We start from the raw sequence: 17,641 nt of genomic DNA, 5'->3' as shown, positions 1-17,641 counted from the left end.
GATGGTAAACATTTGAAGAGAAATAGCTCCCCGCAGAGTACAAAGTGCTGTGTAGATCAATATTTGGCTTTACACGAACACTACGAAGGCCTTTTATAACGCCGTTTTTAACATGTAAGCTTCTGAAATGGAAAACAAATCATGAAAACACGTGTGCATAGTAATACTTGTACTACAAAATATATGCAACACTATCTGAATTTAACTATGCTATAACAGTTTTGTTTCCGGGGTATGACGTCATATTACTCGCTTTTAGAGGCGGGTTCATAAAAATAAACAGCCAATACCAGAAGGGTGATTTTTCCCAAGTCCCGCCTCCTGGCCGCCACACTTGTGTGCGTGGGTCAGTGTGGGATGGATTGTGACACGTAACTTGGTTCGCCTTGTTGAAGCCAACCGTCCCGGCAGGACACCTCCATCTAGGGCCGGGAGAGCACAGGAAAGACTTTTTGAATTATAATTTAATAATTATTATTACTAAAACATTTAGCAACATGGAGGGGAGAGACGCGACTGCAGGTGATCTTCTTGTTAGCATTGGCTAATGTCATAAACGCTTGTAAACTTGTACTTAAATACATTACGAGAAAATGCTTAACTCAAAAACATACGCGAAACTGAGTCTTTGTGTTGACTTTCTCTTTCATAATGTCTCTAATTCCATAGCTGCTCTTGTCGGCAATAATGGAGAACAGACAGCTACTAAGAAGGCTGCCCCTTCTAAGAAAAAAGAGCAACCTAAAAGTAAGATGGAGCAACTCTTTGGCTTCAAGAAGGAAGACTTGACCTCCTGGGCCAGCTTGGTGACCCTCCTAAACCGACCCATGGACCCTGCATCATTGGGCATCTTCCGTTGCATGTTTGGTGAATACAAAATCTGAAAATATTTTCAATTTAATGATACACAAGCATGAGAAATAGTGTAATGTTTGTCTTTGCAGGCTTGCTGATGGCCATTGACATCACACAGGAACGTGGTCTCAGTCACGTGGACTACAAGTACCTGGACGGTGCCCCCGTGTGTCGCTTCCCGCTCTTCAACTTCCTTAAGCCGCTGCCCATGGACTGGATGTACTTGGTTTATCTGGTGATGTTCATTGGTGAGTTTATTGTGTTCCAACCCCCACACCTTCCTTGCCAAGTACTGCCACAGGGAACACTCTCTGTGGGGTAGCAGGACATGAAAGCACACGCTGTAGTACAGGCAGCACCACACATGCAATTTCCCGCTTTTAGAGCGCCCAATTAACTGCTCCTACAGTGACAAAAAGCAATGTGTATATGTATAGTTTTTCTTTTTGTCAAGCTGCTGCGCTGGTATTATTTGTTCTGTGTAAATATGTGAACACATACTTCCACTCAAAAGTATTATGTTGATTTGTGTGTGTGTGAAGGTGCTTTGGGCATCATGCTAGGCTGCTTCTACCGCCTCTCCTGCCTGATGTTCATATCCACATATTGGTACATCTTCTTCCTGGATAAAACGGCGTGGAATAACCACTCGTACCTCTACGGTCTCATTGGATTTCAGCTGACGCTCATGGATGCAAACAGATACTGGTGAGTGGGGTGCGTTTTTGTACTTCTACGTGTAAGCAATCATTTGGACGCTGCTTCTTTTTAGGTCGATGGACGGCTTGAGAAGACCCGTCATAAGAAATGCCCATGTGCCGCTGTGGAACTACACTTTGTTAAGGACGCAGGTTTAAGCATTTTTCCCCTTTATGTTAACATAGGTGATTTTATTTAAGCTAATTAAGGTGTCTTTTCTAGATATTTATTGTTTACTTCATCGCTGGAGTTAAGAAGCTGGATGCTGATTGGGTGGAGGGGTACTCCATGTCCTACTTAGCACATCATTGGTTGTTTGATCCTTTCAGGTATCAATGAAAAGCAAACTCGTGTCCCCTAAAAGTCCACAGTCAGTTAAAGTCATGGTGTTTCAGGGTGATTCTTCCTGTGGAGTTAGTGAGTCTGCTGGTGGTCCACGGCGGCGGTCTCATGCTGGACCTAAGCGCTGGCTACCTACTCTTTTTTGATGCCACACGACCATATGCGTTTGTTTTCGTCAGCTACTTCCACTGCATGAACTCTCAGCTCTTCAGCATTGGTGAGATTGTCCTCCATGGTGTGATTCCCACAGTGGTGAGACATTCATGCTGATCCTTCACTCCAGGCATGTTCCCCTACGCCATGCTGGCCACCAGTCCACTCTTCTGCTACGCCGACTGGCCCAGGAAGTTTTTCCGTTGCTTCCCGGCGTTCCTCAGGGGCATTCTCCCGTTCACGACGTCTGACGCCCAGCCTAGCTCGTCCTGCGTTTACCAGGTGGCACCAGAACGCCAGCAGCCTGTCACCAAATCTTCGAAGCTCAAATTCAAACACAAGCTGGCGGCCATCTTTGCTGTAGTCTACGTGCTTGAGCAGTTCTTCCTGCCGTACTCCCACTTCATCACTCAGGTACATTATGCCTGTGGAGTGTTTGGACCTTTAACTGTCAACAAAGCCTTATCACTACTCTGGAGTTGCACAATCACAGTCTGACAGTATGGTGCATTGCTTTTGGTCTACCAGGGTTATAACAATTGGACCAACGGCTTGTATGGATATTCGTGGGACATGATGGTGCACTCGCGCAGCCACCAGCATGTTAAGATCACCTACAAGGACAGCCAAACTGGAGAGGTTGGATACCTCAATCCAGGGGTGAGTTACCCAGATCGGTAGATGATCCGTGGATCTACAGAACACTGTAAAAACCCTTGTGGTCTTGTGGTAGGTGTTCACACAAAGTCGGCGCTGGAAGGACCACGGTGACATGCTGAAACAGTACGCCACCTGCCTCAGTGAACTGCTGCCTCGCTACAACATCTCTGACCCTGAAATCTACTTTGACATCTGGGTGTCCATCAATGAACGCTTCCAACAAAGGTAGGACAACACATTGTGGAAGTTCAGTCAGAGGTACGTTCGACACTCATCTGCCCTCTTCCAAGGATCTTTGATCCCCGCGTTGACATTGTGAAAGCCGACTGGTCTCCATTTCGACCAAACCCGTGGCTGATGCCTCTGCTGGTGGACCTCTCGCCCTGGAGGACCAAGTTCCAGGAGATTGAAAGCACTTTGGACAATCAGACAGAGATTGTCTTTATCGCAGACTTCCCAGGTGATCAGACCTTCTTGTCCATCTAATGTGTACTTACTTGAAGGGTTTGAACTTACTTGCACGGGTCATTGCAGGCCTCCACTTGGAGAACTTTGTGAGTGAAGACTTGGGCAACACCAGCATCCACTTGCTGCAGGGTAGCATCAACGTGGAGGTCGTGGAGGAGAAGAAAAACTACAGCATTCAAGCTGGGGAGAAAATAAAGGTGACATCTGCAAACAAGAAAATATCCATACTGGGTGGCACGGTGGGCGAGTGGTTAGCGTGCAGACCTCACAGCTCGGAGACCAGGGTTCAATTCCACCCTCGGCCATCTCTGTGTGGAGTTTGCATGTTCTCCCCGTGCATGCGTGGGTTTTCTCCGGGTACTCCGGTTTCCTCCCACATTCCAAGAACATGCAACCTTAATTGGCGACTCCAAATTGTCCAAAGGTATGAATGTGAGTGTGAATGGTTGTTTGTCTATATGTGCCCTGTGATTGGCTGGCAGACCTGGGTGTACCCCCGCCTCTCGCCCGAAGACAGCTGTGATAGGCTCCAGCACCCCCCACGACCCTCGTGAGGAAAAGCAGTAGAAAATGAATAAACTTTTACTTCCTAACAATCACTGACCTCCATGTGTGCAGGTTCCTGCCGGAGCTTACCACAGAGTGTACACAGTGTCCGAGGAGCCATCTTGCTACATGTACATCTACGTCAACACCACAGAGGCGGCGCTGCAGCAGAATTTCACCAAGTTGATGGACCTACAGGAACGCATTCGCAACGGAACAGGTGACATTGAAAACAAGCGCAGACATTCAAGTGTCACAGCTTGCTTGCGCTCATAGGACGGACACTGAAAGTAGGGACTATCCCACTTGGGGGGGTATAACCACATTTTATTAAATACCAAACAATATTTTAAGTAGCCTTGTGGCTTTCTTAACAGTCTTTGTACGTCGAATGAGAGGGTGTGGTAAGCGTAAAAATAAGCGTCTTACCCCAAACAGAAACAGAGCCTCTCCCACCGGAGCTGCAGCCTCTCCTGTCGGCAGACAACGATGATGGTTCGGAGATCAACGCCACCGACCCCATCGTGAGGCTCTTTCTGAAGAGGCAGCGTCGTATCAAGGAGGTGAAGAAACGGCGTGAAGCCGGCGTGCTGGAGCGACTGGAGCGCTTTGCCGTGAAGAAGTACTACAGCATACGACGAGGGTGAGTCAAGCGAGCAATTAAGCTTGGCTGTCCGGTCAGCTCTCGCTACATCGTGGTTCGGACATCACTCTATTGTGTGTTTTTTTGTCTGTGTGGAAGTGGTAAGTTTTGGCTCCTTACTTTGTCCTTCTTCCCCACTCTGTTTGAAACCTTATCCTAAATAAATTGGAGGCTAATAATCCCTGCAGTGATCCCACAGCCTGTACATTAGCAATGTGGTGTAAAGAAAGAATAGGAATGCGGTATTATTTCATGTCTACAGGGCTCTAATAATGGTAAAAAATATATATTTATAAAGTCATAAACAGGTTTTTTTATGATCAAATTCTGAAATTACTCAATTGGTGGAAATTCACTTATTACAGTTGGATCTGGACCCAATTAACCGTGATAAACGAAGGACGAGTCTTTTTCTTTTTTTAGATTCTTGATGACGGCCATCGCCATGCGAAATCTAGCTGTGGGTTTGCCGCCGTTGGAGCAGCTGACGCAGGAAGTGGCGTTCGCCAACATGAAAGAACCAGAAGCAGAGGCAAACCCGGATACACGGCTTAAAGATGAAGTCGGCCATGGAGAACTGTAAAAAAAAAAAAAATGTTACTCCTCATGGTGGTACTACTGGACTGTTGCTATCACAGAGGGAAGACCTATCTGGATATTTTTATAAGATGTTTCAGATTATTTCCAAAATATGAAGACAGTATTTTGTTGTGTGCTAGCTAAGATAAGATAATATGACAGATATCGGTAAGTTTTGCATTGTTTACTTTAACTGGAAAGTACGACTGAGTATTAGGGCAACATTGAAACAACGACACGAGATTTGGAGTATGAACTTGTAAATTTATGAGAAAACAAGTCGTAAATTTACAATTTTTGAATAAAAGGGACCAAAGGTTTGGTTTTTTTAAAATTTAATAAAAAACAGAGATTTGAGTGAGTAAATACTGATGTGATATTGTTCATTATTGCTTTACTCTTGTTTTCAAATTATTACATTGAATAGCAGTTTGAAAAATGCACAAAATGATTGTTTTTCCTCAAATAGTGGCCTGAAGTCACTTTTTTTTTTCTCTAAACTGCTGAGATCACCAGGCATTTCCAGACCCGAGTTAGATTCCACCCTCGGCCATCTCTGTGTGGAATTTGCATGTTCTCCCCATGCATGCGCTGGTTTTCTCCGGGTACTCCGGTTTCCACCCACATTGGCGACTCAAAATTGTCCATAAGTATGAATGTGAGTGTGAATGGTTGTTTGTCTATACGAGCCCTGTGATTGGCTGGCGACAAGTCCAGGGTGTACCCCGCCTACTGCCCGAAGACAGCTGGGATAGGCTCCAGCAACCCTTGTGAGGATAAGTGGTAAAAAATGAATAATACTGCTAACCTATTGTCATATTGTACCGGTACATATTAAAATACTTTGTCCTAACAATAACTGTATGAAATGGGTTAAAATTTGTAATTTTGTAATACATACAGTGTGTCTGTAGTTACATAAATGGCTTCTCCTGGCATATGTTTTAGATGGCGTGACCAGAGCAGACTTGTCAACTCGTTGTAGTTTTTCCCACTTCCTTGGCCTTCATATTTATCTTATCCCACCCTTTTGCTCACACTTGGTATCAACCAGCTTCACAGCTAAGACTACTGGTTCACACATAGAGACACACGACCAGAAGGCCCCCCCTAAGCTAGGTAAAAAGAGGCAGGAAGCATTAAAGATAACGTACTTACACAGACAAAACCTTTAAGTGTATGGTGATATTTGTGAATAAAATTAGGAGAAACAATATAGGCCACTATTTGAGGAAATTCTCACACTGCATAACTAAGCACAGGTTTTTTTCTGCTATAGGTGAGTGTCTATGCAAACCTTCATAGTGAGTAAAACCTGCCTTTGTAGTCACTTTTATAATAATTTAAAAAGCATATGATCAAACGATTCAGTCAGTGTTTTGAATATTCCATCCATTCCATGGCACAACAATGCTCTTCACGTGATTAGATTAGTACAACAATACAACAAATCTACCAGGACAAAGTGGATTTGGAGTAAAATCACAACAATTCAGTCCAAATACGCAGATGTTCATGAGGTATGGTATGGTGGCGTATAAAATTGGAGATGTCAACATGTAATATTAATTCACAGATCATCTACTGCTTTCCTATTGCACGACATGATCACCCTTCATCATCAACTGGTACTAGTGTCACATACTGGCCATTAAGAAGTGTTATAAGCATAAAAAAAAACAAGTCATAGTTGAGGAGTCCAACATGAACCCAACAAACCCTACATTAGTGTTCACTGCTGTGACCCAGGCGCTGGTATTTTAAAGGGAGTGGCACCTCCCTGGTTGCAGGCTGTCATCCAGCTCTGCAGTTTGTTTTTTGTTTTTTTTTTGTCCCAGGAGGCCTTGAACGCTTCATTTCCTTTCTTGTCTCTCACAGCTGCCGTGAAAAATAAATCCTTCTTCTATTGATTCATGTTAGAATTATTATTCACTTCATTATTTTGATTCAAATGCCTCAAATATATGCTGGTAAATGTGCAAAAATGTTTGTTAGTGATGCAAGTGAGGCTGAGTTTCTCGAAAAATGTGCAGCGTCTTTGTGTCTGTCTAGTTTCTACCTGGGCTGGAGCTCAGCGTAAAAAACACCATGTATGACACCTTCGATCACAACATTTGAAAACGCATCTGAAAGACAAAACAGACATCTATTAGAAACAGTTTAGTGCAAACTGAGACTATAATAATAATAAAAGTATTCTTGCATGAATAGATTCACCAAGAATGTCATTCAAAACAGTAAATGCAGAATTCTACGTATCTAATGTGTCCTGAACTCACCGTGTTGATCGGGTAGCAGGTAGGGGTCATTTAGAAACACCATGACCGGCTGATGTGAAAGCTTGCTGAAAAAAAAAAAAAAATTTTTTAGTACAATTCAGCGAGTACATGGTAATTGGCTTTGGAAGACAACAAAGAAACAAAAAAAATATATTATAAAAAAAAATAATAAATTATATCAGAAAGGCAGGATGTGAACAAATGTAACAGTTACTGATTGTAAAAGTACCAGATGGAGGGGTAGGATTTAATAAGCTTTGCTTCTTCCTACTCCTTTTGGACATGTGGAACTGTGAACTGATTATGGGATGCACTCAATTGTAATCTGATGCATGTTCAAATGAAATACAACCATTACCTTGATTCCATGGAGTCTATATCAAAAGACCTTGAGGGAGAAAACAGAGTATAAGCCACAATGCCCTCTAGTGAGCTAAAAAGGTAACTGCCACAAAACATGTTATCTTTGTATTTAGTTCCAGTAAATAAATAGCTGCCGCTTACCCGCAGCTCTCAGTTTTGGGCAAAGAAGGAAAATGGCGGACATTGAGGAAGTCCAAGAATATCTTTGGAAGAACCTCATTCTCCATAATTATAGTCTGGCAGGACAAGACAAAAACAGAGCAGCAAATCGGAGCATTGTTATCCTCCGTGACACATTGTCCCACTAAGATTCTCATATATCATGTTGACTTTGCACCGCAGTGTATAGTCTGAAAGGGATCATTTGTTGACATGATAGTTGTATGACATCCCCATCAGCGGTGACTTTTCCTGAACTTTGTCCCATGAGCAGAGTTCTGGTACGTTTTTGGTGATAGGTGGACAAGCAGGCATAGTAGAGGCGAGTACCTGCAGGTAGAGCTCCAGACCATGTCTTCTCTGCTCCAGTACTTTGGGAATCCAGTTTCTGACATGTTTAGAAGGGATCTCAGGAGGTTTGATGCTCTTTTTCAGCTGAAAGAAATGTCAATTAAATGTCATGCCTTGCTGCAGAAGAAGAGAGGGAGAATATAACATTTATGTTTATGTTTACTGCACATTTTATTCATTTGATTTATTACCATTTATTACCAATTTTCAACCGCTTACCCTCATGAGGGTTGCGGGGGGTGCTGGAGCCTATCCCAGTTGTCCTTGGGCGAGAGGCAGGGTACACCCTGGACTGGTGGCCAGCCAATCACAGGGCACATATAGACAAACAACCATTCACACTCACATTCATACCTATGGACAATTTGGAGTCGCCAAGTAACCTAGCATGTTCTTGGAATGTGGGAGGAAAACGGAGTACCCGGAAAAAACCCACACATGCACGGGGAGAACATGCAAACTCCACACAGAGATGGCCGAGGGTGGAATTGAACCCTTGTCTCCTAGCTGTGAGGTCTGCGTGCTAACCACTCGACCGCCGTGCCTTCATTTGATTTATTACCATTTATTTATTCATTCATTAATTTTCTACCGCTTATCCTCACAAGGGTGACGGGCGTGCTGGAGCCTATCCCAGTTGTCTTCAGGCGAGAGACATATCATACCTATGGACAATTTGGAGTCGCCAATTAACCTAGCATGTTTTTGGAATGTGGGAGGAAAACGGAGCACCCGGAAAAAACCCACACATGCACGGGGAGAACATGCAAACTCCACACAGAGATGGCCGAGGGTGCACCCCTCGTGAGGATAAGCGGTAGAAAATGAACAAATGAATGACAGGACACCGCCATCTTGCACTGACGCCATATTGTTCATTTATGTTGTACATTTTCTGTGCTTTACAATTACGTATTTGTAAATTACAGTGAATGAAATGTGCTTTCGTCAACAAAAACTATTTTTAAAGAAAAAATAAATATAAAAAATTATGTTTGGACAAAAATTACACAACTTTGCAGGGTCATTGGTGCTGATTTGCAAATATGCAGGGATTTACTGTATTTCAAAATGGACTAACAATGACAGAAAACTCCTGCCTCACCATTTTATGTAAGGTGTGGAATTCACTGTAGCGTTTCTCCACAGTGTGTTGCCTTCCACTCATCAGCACGTCAATTCTAAATACCTGGAAGAGAGGAACCATAACAAAAACGGATGTTTAACTCCACAATGTTGATGTGTCAGTGGTTATCAGGAGGAAACACATGGACAAGAACTTCCTCCTCTCTGTCCAACTCTTCATCCACACAGACGGATAGTCTATATACAGTAGAAACCACTTATCTTGACACTCATCAGACTGGCTAACTGACATATAGGCGTTTGATGAAAGCCGAAAGTGCATGGATGATAAAAGATGATATTTGAGCCTACAGTATTTAATGTAATATTCCTCCATTTGTACATATGTTTATTTAGACTCTTCTGTTTTCATATAATTGTGTAGCAAAGTCCCGGCCTTTTCTTTAAGATGGGTTGGCGACCAAAGCTGGACTGACTTAAGTGGGTTCCACTTTGAGACCAAAGATTGTTGTGGTGCATTATGGGAATTGTAGGCAACGACCTTCTGCCAGTTATTGTAATGTCCTTCAGTAAGGATTGTTGTCATATACACATTCAACGTAAATCAGTCCAATGTAAGCTAACACACAGTTTGACATTAAATGACCATACTAGCTTAAATAATTGGTGGTATTAAAAAGGCTATGTTGGCGTTTTGGCAAGGAATATATCACAATAATTGTGGTAAAAACCATACTGAAACAACTCACCGTGTATCCTCTCTCCATGTTGTTGTTTTCCGAGCGAAAAGACGGAATAGACACGCTGATAGGATGCATCGCAGTGACATTAAATGTGCAATTGAACGTCAAACGAGTACATATAACACACAGCTAAAGACTGACTCCAGTTAGCTTAGCAGCTAACCCCCTGACAGCGGCGCTCTACTCTACTACAAGTGAGCTAGTTCGTTGTCGTACATGACCAAGTCACTTCACGGGCTTCATGACGTCATATACCCGTTACGGCCTGTCCCCGTGGCGCCTGCGTACATCTCATTCCATAACCTACGACCTTTTCTACTTGTAACTAAACATTATATAGTAGAAAAACATAACACATTAATAGACACATAATTATAACTTAGTGATTGAGGTAAATTGTTCGTGACGTTAAAAAAAAGTTCGGAGTGAGGAGTAAACCAAAGAGTAAAAGATCAACTTTCACCGCGTTTTGCCATAGGATTATAGACTCGCTAGCACTCTCTGGTGGCGCGGCGGACGCAGTACAAGCATTCCAAATCAACATCTGTATTTTGCATTTATCTTTGCACCAACATTCTTTTCCACTTTTGTAGTATATGCCAATTTTAATATGAAATTAAATATGTGATTAAAATAAACATTCATACATATTATTCAATGATAATGTTTCAGAGAAGTAAATGGGTTGATTCAAGTGCAGTACAGCAGTAGTAGTACACACATTATCCTTATCAATCAATCATTGTGATCACTGATCACAATGCTGGTGATGATTACTAATTGAGTTTGGGAATTCTGTATCTGGATACTAATGCAAAGTGTGAAATTTTCCAATATTTAAAGCTGATTACATGGCATGGTCATGCAATTATTATTCGTCTTTAAAAATAAATAAATGCTCGATTTTGCCTTCGTGACAACTGACAATAAATAAATAGAAAACTATCTATAAAAACTATGAGAAGGGATAGTGAGCAAAAATGGTGGACAAATTGCAACTTAAAAGCAAGGTCAGGTAATCACAATTTTTATTTAAAATAAGATTAGTACTAAAAACAAGTTTTCCTAAAAACACTACAAAAGTGACACTATAAAGGTAAACTGTCACGGTTGACAGTGATTTCAAAATAAGGCTATGTTGATTTTTCAAAACAATTTTAATTGTTTTTATGCTTTAGAATGCTTGAAAGTTAAGAAAAACATGAAACATTAATAAAAAATAATAAAATATAGACACTGTCAGACTGGAGGAAGGAAAATAAATCACTCTCACACACAAAAAAAAAAAACACACATAGCATGCAATGACAACAGTCAATTTCTATCTAAACTAAACAAACTATTCTACTTTATGACTCCCGCCTACTGTAAATATTTTATGCAGTCCTCCTCAGTGTCAGTCACACCGTTGTGGATAATTCTCCTCCATTAATACCTGGAAAAAAAACATTGAATAATAAATAGAGCAGCAAAAGGGCTCCATGAAAGCAACTTGCTCCTTACGTTGACACGTGACAACCAGACAAGTAGGCGTAGTTGCCAGTGTAACGAACATCACATCGCACAATGTTGTTGCTGTAGTCCTCCTCTGCCACCTGGTAGAAAGGATTCACGCTGACCTGCGGATAGAAGACAAACAAATGAGGAAGTGAAGAAAGCAATCTAGAGGTACATGCGCTACACCGACCTTGAGAATGTAATTCCCTGGTTTCACGTCTGTGATGTCGATCCACTGGCAGTCGATGTCTGCATTGTAGGTGTCATAACATCCTGGACTCAGACCCTGCATACAGTAGCAGTACAAAATCTCAATATATCGGTGCAGATCTGGATAAATGTGCATTTCCAGGATGTTTTTCTTTATAGGATTACACCAAAACAACCTTGTGCAGGGGTGAAGCATGAGCAGAGGATACATTTTCACACAATATTGCAAACTAAGCCCATGTGGTGTTTTTATAGTACCTGTGTGTGTGAGGTACAAGCGTAGCGTCTGTAGTAGCCGTAGTCGCAGGACGTGTCCTCCAGGCAGAAGCTGACCTTATGTCCCTCGGCGACCGCACGATGCGTGCTTGAGTCCAGCAGCTCGTAACGACTAAACTCATCCATGCTGTGATAGTGCCTGTGTGGGAGGACAAAACCATTGGATGGTGCACCTCATGTGGACAGTGTTGAGTAGCTGGGCCACAGTGGATGCCCCCCACCCCCAAGCCGTCTACTGCAGGGGTCTCAAACACGTGGCCCGCGGGCCAAATGTGGCCCGCAGGACACTAGTTTGAGGCCCCCGCCTTGATATGAAAGTTTAATGTTAGTGCGGCCCGCGCAAGTTTGATATGGATGCTGTATGGTATCGTGTACCCAGAAAAAATTATTACGTTTGATTAATGTTCATGTTAAAGGTTAAATAACTGTTAATAGTTATCCTCCCTATTTGTGTGGAAGTGGTAAGTTTTTGGCTATTTAAGTTTAAAGGAAATAACTTGAAGGCTACCGTTTAAGTCGCTAGCTCTCTAGTTTGCGAGTTAGCATGTGTCTCAAGACCCTGCAGTTGCGCAATATGTTGTAAATAAAAAGAGAATAAATGTGACTATAGTCGTGTTTTGTCATGTTTACAGGGCTCTAATAATGCTTTGTTAATTTTAATCTGAAAAAAATTATTTGTCTACCCACCAACTATATGTGGCTTCTTAAGTTTTTATTATTTGCCGTTTTATTATTATTATTTTATTTATTCATTCATTACTGATTGATTTTCTTTATTCTTGATTTGTTTATTTATTTTTCATCTTATTTTGTGTAGAAAAATAAAAAGTAAGATATTTGAGAACAGTGCAATATTTTATCAGAGCTTTTCTTGTAGAAAATTGGAACCAAGTTTTTTAAATTTTTTTGTTTTTAATAAATGCGTTTTTGTTTTTTTTTGGAAAACCTGACGCGGCCCAGTCTCGCCCAGACCCTAGCTCCAGTGGCCCCCAGGTAAATTGAGTTTGAGACCCCTGGTCTACTGCAACATATCAATGGTATGAGGTAGTTTTTGTGGAAATCACTCACCTTTCCACTCAGGAAAGAGGTCATTATCACCTTTTTGTTTTACAGCGTGTGGCTCTGAGTGTGTTGTAAATGAACAGCACTCATAGCAGGTCAGGAAAAGTTCAGCACAAATGTAAAATCCATCTTTAGAGAGTTTGAAAGAACCTGGCTAGAAAATATGAAGACTGAAGACCCACTAGAAGTTTTTTTTTAATAGAAGCAGCAATGGGCCTACTTTCTCTGTCTGACTGTCTGGCGTCTTTTTATGTGCATGAGGCAACAGACCAGATCCAGCAGCTCACCCTCTAATTAAGCTATTTTTGTTACTCTTCCAGCATGGTGGTCGAGCGGTTAGCGCGCAGGGCCTCACAGCTAGGAGACCCGAGTTCAACTCCACCCTCGGCTATCTCTGTGTGGAGTTTGCATGTTTCCCCGTGCATGCATGGGTTTTCTCCAGGTACTCCGGTTTCCAAAAACATGCTAGGTTAATTGGCGACTCCAAATTGTCCATAGGTATGAATGTGAGTGTGAATGGTTGTTTGTCTATATGTGCCCTGTGATTGGCTGGCGACCAGTCCAGGGTGTACCCTGCCTCTCACCCCAAGACAGCTGGGATAGGCTCCAGCACCCCCCACGATAAAGCATTATGATATGTCTCATTTTAGATTTAATTTTAACAATCAGCATTGGCAACCATGCAGCCTGACCACTTGTTGCTAGGCAGAGTTCATACGTCCGAACTTCAACTCTTTGAGCATGAGGGATTAACTCTGAAAAAATGTGACGATAACCATAGAACCGCAAATTGCACTTATTGCAGTTGCATTTCTCTGTCCTGGCTGCTCAGTACAATGAGATTAAAGCAATATCGGTGATCATAGAAAAAGAATACCCTAATGAACACTGTTTAATAATGTAACCTTGTTAGACTTCAGCTCAGTGAGCATACAAAAAGTTTGTACAGGATCTTTAGCTTCTGGGTAGTGGAAAACAAGGGAAAATGTGACGATAACCACAGAACCACAAATGGGACTTATTGCATCATGGAATGGCTGCTGCATGAAGTCAAGACCCACAACAAAAGAACATCAGCTGTGTTTAGTCTCGTTATGTGTCAGCATCCTGTATTGCAATGCTAGCTCAGCATGTTGATATATTTTTACACAGTATAGCAGTTACACTGTACTCATGGAACATTGTATATATTGATGTAACTTCTTTTTACACTTGTATGACAGCTACAAAATGCGAAAAAGCTGAATAGTTAATACACTGTAGGTTGTATTGTTGGAACAGTTTGATCCTGGAAGAGATGAATTGTTTCATTGGTAAAATGAATGTATTGTATGTACTGCATGTTTATATACTAAAGTACAGCAGCTTTGAGATTGAGACACGACCCTGTATTCCTTATAAAACATCTTGTGGTGTTTTTTATATACCCACTGGTGACAGCTGTGCCACTCCCAGGCGTATCGAGGCCTGCTGGGACGGAAGTCAGCCGTCCCCTGGTTCTTGACTCTCTGGGGGAATCGCAGCAGCATGCGGGTGTCGTAGTCCCGGGCCGAGTAGGATGAGCTGCAGAATAAAATAAAAACATCTTTGTTGTCCAGAACGGAAGTGTAGCATTCTGAGGGAAAGTGGCTTAAATGGCGGGTGGAAAAATAGCACAGAGGCACGTGGCTGTTTGGGTTCGATGATGTGTTTACCATTCGGGCTTCTTTTCCTCCGGGAAACTGTGATTACATTTGCTTCTATCCGGCCGTGGGGGGGCCATTTGGCTAATTTTACCTCTTTATTGCTATGACTGAATCTTACTCACACTTCTATTCTGTCCAATGCAACAGCCTACCTCGACAAACAGTTCTCCTCCGCTGCACATCTCAGGTTGTACATGGCCATGCTCTGGACGTAAGCGGCCGTTTGAATGTAGTATGGGTCAAGTACCAGGTCAGGAAGACCTGCAACAAACACAATATTGCATAAGCTTCAAAATGCAGGACAAATGCATCACAATATACAAAAACAACATTTGCTACGGCCTTTGGTGCCTGTTTTGACTGCAAACAAATACAATAATAAACACATTTCATTCAATTCAACACTTAATCAGCTGTAAGTAATGCCAATAGTTATCACTACCGATAATTATCTGCCTGATATCAGCATAAAAGATGTGATATTGGTCGGTATCAGTATCGGTAATTAAAACTTATGTTAAAAAAAATACTGTATACAACACATTCCACCATTCCATTCCACCACTGGACATAGTATGTCATGTTACACATATCGGTATGGGCTGATATCGGCAGACATCGGCTGATAATAAGAGAGGTGGAAAAATCGTATTTTGGCAAAAAAAAAGCCAACATGGGACATCCCTCCACTTTTTTTAAATCAGGTAAAAAAACACATAATTCCAAACATCATTCAATATAATTTCAAAGCACCCAATGCAGACAACAGTAAAAGATTATCAATTATTTTGCGTATTTTGAATGGGAAAGTGGCGCCACCTGGTGGAGAAATATAAAAATTCAAAGTAATTCACATTTAAATTTGAATGGATTGAAATTGCTGGTCTTAATGGGTAATTTATTTGCCATATTTGTGTTGCATATCCATTTTAAGCTAAATTTAAGGTGCAGAGGTGACATTTTCCTAATGTTGAAAAAATCAAAAACTTTTAAAAGAATATATTATTAGATTCATTCTACACAGGTAAATTGCTCCTTGTAGTGGCCACAAAGGACTCACTAAGAGTGTCACAGCACGTCTTCATGGTCTTCACAGAACCGAACCCTCACTCTTACCGTACTGATGGTACCTTGTGCCATATCCGGGTCTCGATCTGGCCCTGGGCGTCTCGTACACGTCATAGTAGTTGTAATAAGGATTGTCGCTATCAAAGGATTTGGACGGGTCGTAGGGGTCATCGCCCATCATCATGTCCTCCCTCCTGGGCAGTGGCGGGCTAACAGTAACCTTCTCCTGGGTGTCATTTTTCCGCTCGGCCCGGTGCAGGTCGTCGTGGAGTCTGCGGTGCTCTCGCCCTCGCACCAGGCGCTGCAGCGCCGCGGGAAGATGTTCGGAATCCGACCGAGAAGCAGGTGGCTGCTGCGGACTGGACGGCTCCTGTTGGCGGGTGTTGTCGTGGATGATGGTAATCGGTCGCGGCTGCACTTGCTCCTGGGGTGCACCGCGGCGTCTGGGCGGCTGGTACTCGGCGCCCTGGGTTAAGATGCTGAAAACGTTTCCGTTGTGGGACCACTGCAGAGTCTGCCGGAGAGCGGCTTTTTGCTTATTCCCCTGTGGGGCTCCAGGGTGCCGCTGACCATGTGCACCTTGGAGGGAGAAGACGAATAAATAGACGCAGAAGTATGCGTAAAGTGGCGTGCCGGTGCGTAATCCCATTGTTGTGACCGTGGCACTTGTCTTTGTAGAAAAGTTACAAATCCACCATGTCTATTTGGAAAGCTATGCAGTAAAGTCACATTGCTCCACTCCAGTAGCCTGCACATGCAACCTTACAGATGATGATGATGAGGAGGAGGAGGAGTTGTGATTTGGCATGATGGGGTGGTTACACAAGGAGCATGCTCATATTACAACTGGATACGTAACGTTCTCCTGCCTTCTGATTTTATAGTTTGATCAGTTTTATTACAATGTTACTGTCTGTGACTACTTCTGAGCTACTTTGACCAAAATAGAAATCTGATCTGGCACTTGATGTTGAAATTTATACAGTTTGAAAGTGCTTTTCGTAAGCCCTACTAGTGGGAAAAAATGTGTCTGTAGCTTTAATGCAAATAAGAACCGTGTCTCCATTGTCTGCAATGTAATAGGTGTCACATTAAGAAGTAGAACAGGAGGACAATTAGCAACACTACCATAGCGACATTCACTCGCACTTTAACATCAACTATATGCTATCTTAGCCTATTTACTGAATATAAACAAAACCATTAAAAATGTATACCTGTAGCTGATTGATAGACAACTGGCAGAGCTTGCTTGGTTTAAAGATGTGTAGCAAAGCCTTTGTTTTTTTTTTAAACCTTTACCACCGAAACTACACATCAATCTGTAGCTTGTAGAAAAACTTGATCCACAACCCAACATGTCAACACACACTACTGCATACAAATAAATATCTACACATACAATACCCATGCAAAAAAAACACCTTTATATTCCCACCGCAAAACATGCTGGGTAGCTTGTGATACTCTTTCGGGATGAACTCTTTCGAGTGTGAATGGTTGTTTGTCTATATGTGCCCTGTGATTGGCTGGCGACCAGTCCAGGGTGTACCCCGCCTCTCGGCCGAAGACAGTTGGGATAGGCTCCAGCACCCCCGCAACCCTTGTGAGGATAAGCAGTAGAAAATGAATGAATGAATGTAATATCAGTAAGATAATTCCGGCGATAAACACAGCAACTCAAAATAATCCACAAAGTCAAGACTGTGTAAATGCCAAGCATTTTTCTGAATGAATACACGCAAATCTGACCTATTATGCTTATTTTTGGCTCTTTGTATTGAGTTGTGGCTTTCGAGACCTTCCGGAATCTGAACCTATTCCAGCTGTATTTCCTTGGATTTCCAAAATGGTCTGTTTTAATTTATTCCACTTGCGTCCTGCCTCCTTAATTGGCGACTCCAAATTGTCCATAGG

General features: G+C 42.3%; 3 protein-coding genes across 7 annotated transcripts in view; 1 reads left to right on the top strand and 2 right to left on the bottom strand.

Annotated features, from left to right (window-relative positions):
* Positions 1 to 327: 327 nt before the first annotated feature.
* On the top strand, positions 328 to 5,473 carry ggcx (gamma-glutamyl carboxylase). The gene is made up of 15 exons (XM_058064368.1): positions 328 to 522; positions 670 to 867; positions 945 to 1,103; positions 1,398 to 1,563; positions 1,628 to 1,706; positions 1,777 to 1,883; positions 1,950 to 2,113; positions 2,180 to 2,463; positions 2,578 to 2,709; positions 2,783 to 2,934; positions 3,000 to 3,169; positions 3,244 to 3,374; positions 3,796 to 3,943; positions 4,162 to 4,366; positions 4,790 to 5,473. Exons 1-15 carry the CDS (start codon positions 498 to 500, stop codon positions 4,947 to 4,949), a joined length of 2,280 nt encoding a protein of 759 aa, XP_057920351.1. The 5' UTR covers positions 328 to 497; the 3' UTR covers positions 4,950 to 5,473.
* Positions 5,044 to 10,361, bottom strand: snx24 (sorting nexin 24). The gene is made up of 7 exons (XM_058064369.1): positions 9,933 to 10,361; positions 9,203 to 9,286; positions 8,077 to 8,181; positions 7,729 to 7,823; positions 7,583 to 7,612; positions 7,225 to 7,289; positions 5,044 to 7,071 (listed from the first exon to the last, which is right to left on the bottom strand). Exons 1-7 carry the CDS (start codon positions 9,999 to 10,001, stop codon positions 7,001 to 7,003), a joined length of 519 nt encoding a protein of 172 aa, XP_057920352.1. The 5' UTR covers positions 10,002 to 10,361; the 3' UTR covers positions 5,044 to 7,000.
* Positions 10,362 to 10,997: 636 nt separating this feature from the next.
* Positions 10,998 to 17,641, bottom strand: part of loxa (lysyl oxidase a) — a 30,516-nt gene continuing 23,872 nt past the window's right edge. For 3 of the 5 annotated variants that reach the window (XM_058057009.1, XM_058057019.1, XM_058057026.1), the window contains 6 exons: positions 14,809 to 14,917; positions 14,403 to 14,534; positions 11,892 to 12,048; positions 11,614 to 11,709; positions 11,430 to 11,545; positions 10,998 to 11,361 (listed from right to left, as the gene is read on the bottom strand). In XM_058057009.1, the coding sequence (XP_057912992.1) occupies positions 11,355 to 11,361; positions 11,430 to 11,545; positions 11,614 to 11,709; positions 11,892 to 12,048; positions 14,403 to 14,534; positions 14,809 to 14,917 (617 nt within the window). In that variant the 3' untranslated portion in view covers positions 10,998 to 11,354. Of the gene's footprint in view, positions 11,362 to 11,429; positions 11,546 to 11,613; positions 11,710 to 11,891; positions 12,049 to 14,402; positions 14,535 to 14,808; positions 14,918 to 15,772; positions 16,304 to 17,641 lie in introns of all 5 variants that reach the window. The other 2 variants (XM_058056988.1, XM_058056998.1) reach the window with 1 other exon arrangement.

The sequence above is a fragment of the Doryrhamphus excisus genome, chromosome 2 (assembly GCF_030265055.1).
Source record: "Doryrhamphus excisus isolate RoL2022-K1 chromosome 2, RoL_Dexc_1.0, whole genome shotgun sequence".
NCBI lineage: Eukaryota > Metazoa > Chordata > Actinopteri > Syngnathiformes > Syngnathidae > Doryrhamphus > Doryrhamphus excisus.
This window is presented reverse-complemented; position numbering and strand designations above follow the sequence as displayed.